Source organism: Nicotiana attenuata, unplaced genomic scaffold (genome assembly GCF_001879085.1).
Source record: "Nicotiana attenuata strain UT unplaced genomic scaffold, NIATTr2, whole genome shotgun sequence".
NCBI classification, from domain to species: Eukaryota; Viridiplantae; Streptophyta; class Magnoliopsida; order Solanales; family Solanaceae; genus Nicotiana; species Nicotiana attenuata.
In genome coordinates this window covers 135,745-139,115 of record NW_017671703.1, presented here as the reverse complement: position 1 = coordinate 139,115, position 3,371 = coordinate 135,745, and the positions used below count along the sequence as shown (strand labels likewise).

Sequence of the window (3,371 nt, the reverse complement as noted above, 5' to 3'; positions counted from 1 at the left end):
AGGGCTAAACTACTGTTAAGCCTAAATCCGAGCCCTGACTCAACATGACAACTGGTTTGGTTATTTATCTTATCTAATATTTTTGATCATTTGTGTTGAATTAACCCACATATCCTTAAAACCGCGTGTAAAATCAATTGTTATCCATTTTTAAGGGTAAACAGCTTGGCGCCCACCGTGGGGCTAAGGATAATAGTGGTGGTTTGCTACAAATTTCCATAACACACTCTATTTTACGCCTGTTCTTTAAGGTCTCAATCTCAAGTAGCTTAAAAATGTCAAATTCTCAGTCTGCTGACTTAAACGTTGAGGCTGAGTCTGGCCATTATGGTGAAAACAACAACCTGGTGCCTAGCAATGAGGCACCCCCGTTGATCCCAACGGAGTCCCAGCTGCAGGTCCAATCGACGCCAATTCAAACGTTGCTATTGACTTTCTATAAATATCGTTAAATATTGTGAATTGTTTTTGCATTTGTGTTTAGATGATTTACTGTACACCCAACTTCTACATTGACAAGGGGTAAATATCATGATATGGTAGCGTATGTTCAATGTTAACAATTTGAATATTATGTAATCAAGAAACGACAAATTTATTTCAAGCACAAATCTATTTCAAGTAATGGCAACACGCATCGATCTATTGTTTAGAGATGGTCGTCCCGAAATGTATTTCCAACCAAATTCCAACTAATATCTTTTAGTAGAACATTGGTAAAAAGTAAAGACTGACTTTTTTCATCACTAAAGTCCATGCTTATTACACCGTGGAGGCAAGAGTACACTTAAAGCGGTTCACACAAAAGAACAAACACTAGTTAGTTAAATCCCAAAAAAGAAGAAACAAAAAGATAAACGTGCATGGACTGTAGCAGATCCTCAAAGGAAGAACAAAGGAGAACAAGACCTCTTTAGTGGAATTCTATGACTTGTCAAAAACATGGAGCCAGTCTCTCCAATTGTAGCACGTGAGACAATTGCAAAACGGGGTCCCAGCTGATAACCCGCAAAAAAGCCAAAGCACCTCACCATTCCACAATTACGGAAACCATTTACAGTAAACCACAAGTCATTAGTACCGCACTTCCAGGTAATCTTGATCCGCAAAAAGAGATCTGCTGCAAACATTATCACTTAATAGGATATTGACAATGGAACATATTCAATGACCTTAAATTAACTTCTAAAAATATTGAAATTCTTCTCTATACTGTATGAATGGTGTCTTCTTCTTTCATCATAACCGCACGGATTCTATTCGCAACATGATTTGGTGTCATACTCAATTTATAATCCATCTATCAAATTAAACGGTCAAAATATTAGAATTAACATAAAGCAATTAGAGTGATTGATGATAGTTTGAACCTTGAATAAATTTTAAAGGAATATTAAGTTAGTACCTGAGCAATAACGGTCATGTGTGTGGTGTTGTAGCCAAAAGGCATAACGCTGGAGCTAATGATAGAAAGATGAAGCTTTTCTACTTCGTTGAATATTTCCTTTATTATCCCGTTTTGCTTTTTGCAATATATACTAATCATGAAATTCCCATCTGAAACTCTAACTTCAATATCAGGAAATGATCGGTCAGTGCTAATGCTGGAGTTTTCATCAGAAGACGAGGAGTAGTCATCATAACTGGAGAGAACACGAGCTCTCTTCACTGCAACCACCGATTCCTCGCTACAAATATTCTTGGCTTTTTCCTCGAGAGTTTTTACTTGTCCATCAAGTTGTTTAATATATTTGATCGCATCACCTAGTACAGATGCTTTGTCCAACTGTTAAAAGAGTTAATTAGAAATTAAACATCAGTATATTTGTACTAGTGCTATGAAATTCTCTTAATTAATAACTGGAGATAATTAAAATATGAAGAAACACTAGCACAACATCAGATGTTCATTTGTTATATTTTTCAGCACATAGAAATTGAGATTTGATTAATTTAAGTAGCAATAGATCGACAAAAAACTAAAAGAGTAAGTAAAAGGATTTACCTTCTTGAGGTTAGGGATAAGGGTAGATAAAGCTATGAAACGCTGAGTGAGGCGTTCTCTTCGCTTTCTTTCAGCTACAACGTGGTCTTGTGCCTGCAAACTAGTCTTATTGTAATTCTTCTTCAGTGTACTAGTATCAGCAGCACCAAATCCCAAGGCCTGGATTAGATTTTGGCTATCACCAAAATCATCAGAGTCCATATTAGAAACTGAAGAAGAGAAGTTTAGAGTAGTTCCAGATGTCAACTCAGTCTTGACTGAGGTGTAGTTCAAATTTTCAAAGTGGTTTGACGTGGCAACAGTAGTAGTATTGGCTGATGGCGAAGTACTGGAGTAGCCATAGTTGCAAGAGGAGAAGGGCTTGTTGAAAGGCATTTCATTAAAGGAATGATCATTCATATCGGTTCCCTCCTGTATTGATTAATTTCGAAACAAAATGTCAATATAGGACACATAAAATCAAATAACACAACTCTTTACAGTAATAAGAACGAGCTTTAGTTAACTGTTAGTATACCATTTCAGACCACCATGTAGCCGATGAAATATCCATTGTTGGCAATTGCTGGGCTCGTTAATGATCAATTCTCTCTTAGGGTTAGATCAGGCCTGTCTCTGCATTCAAATCAAAATCAGTATCTTGCTTAGATCTTTGGGGAAGAAAAAGAAAATCTATATATAAGGTCTCATCAAAAGAGGGATAAGCGTACCTTAGAGCCAAATTTAAGGGCTTTCGATGGTCAAGTGTAGGAATTCTTGTGTCTTTATAGTTGCTTGAACGTTTGCGTTGACTGCAAAAGTATATGAAGAAATCAAATAAAATAGAAAACAGGTGGAAATTTTCCTCAATTATTGTGTTCTCACTCACTCACTCTCTATATATATAACTAGTTTCTCCGCACGTGCAACGCACGTGTATATTAAGTTACATGTAATATATTATTTTATAAAATAAAATTAATATTATTAAAATAGAGCTTCGTATAAGAAATTTCATACAAGAAAGAATAAGGTAGTAGTTTCTGTGAATCATTAAATTGAATCAGTCATATGATGACTTGTTTATTAGTATCGTCTGAATCTAGGAAGAAAAATAAATAAAGTTTAAATATGGTTTAAAAAAATTTATTTCTTTAAGTAGTATTGGTTAAGTAAGTTTACCTGATGAACTTCAGGCTGAAATATTCATACATTGTTTCGTTATTCGAATTTTATAGCATAATGATTTTTATAGTGATTGAAAACATGCTGGCTTTTGCCTCTCAATCCATGATCGATGCCCTTACTTTTTACTCATTTTTGATTTTTTTTCACTAATCCTCTTATATCCATGAAAGCATGGCTTGGGAAGTTTCATTTTGAAGTT

General features: G+C 35.0%; 1 protein-coding gene across 3 annotated transcripts; it reads right to left on the bottom strand.

Moving 5' to 3' along the window:
• Positions 1-643: 643 nt before the first annotated feature.
• On the bottom strand, positions 644-2,808 carry LOC109209773 (transcription factor bHLH18-like). 3 transcript variants are annotated; one of them, XM_019373104.1, is made up of 6 exons: positions 2,716-2,808; positions 2,523-2,620; positions 2,006-2,416; positions 1,406-1,786; positions 1,214-1,300; positions 644-1,120 (listed from the first exon to the last, which is right to left on the bottom strand). In XM_019373104.1, the coding sequence occupies exons 2-6, from the start codon at positions 2,556-2,558 to the stop codon at positions 1,055-1,057; spliced, it is 981 nt and encodes a 326-aa protein (XP_019228649.1). In that variant the 5' UTR covers positions 2,559-2,620; positions 2,716-2,808; the 3' UTR covers positions 644-1,054. The 3 variants fall into 3 exon arrangements, with proteins under 3 accessions (XP_019228649.1, XP_019228650.1, XP_019228653.1); XM_019373105.1 differs by having other exon boundaries at positions 644-1,117; XM_019373108.1 differs by lacking the exon at positions 1,214-1,300 and having other exon boundaries at positions 644-1,117.
• Between the last annotated feature and the right edge of the window lie 563 nt (positions 2,809-3,371).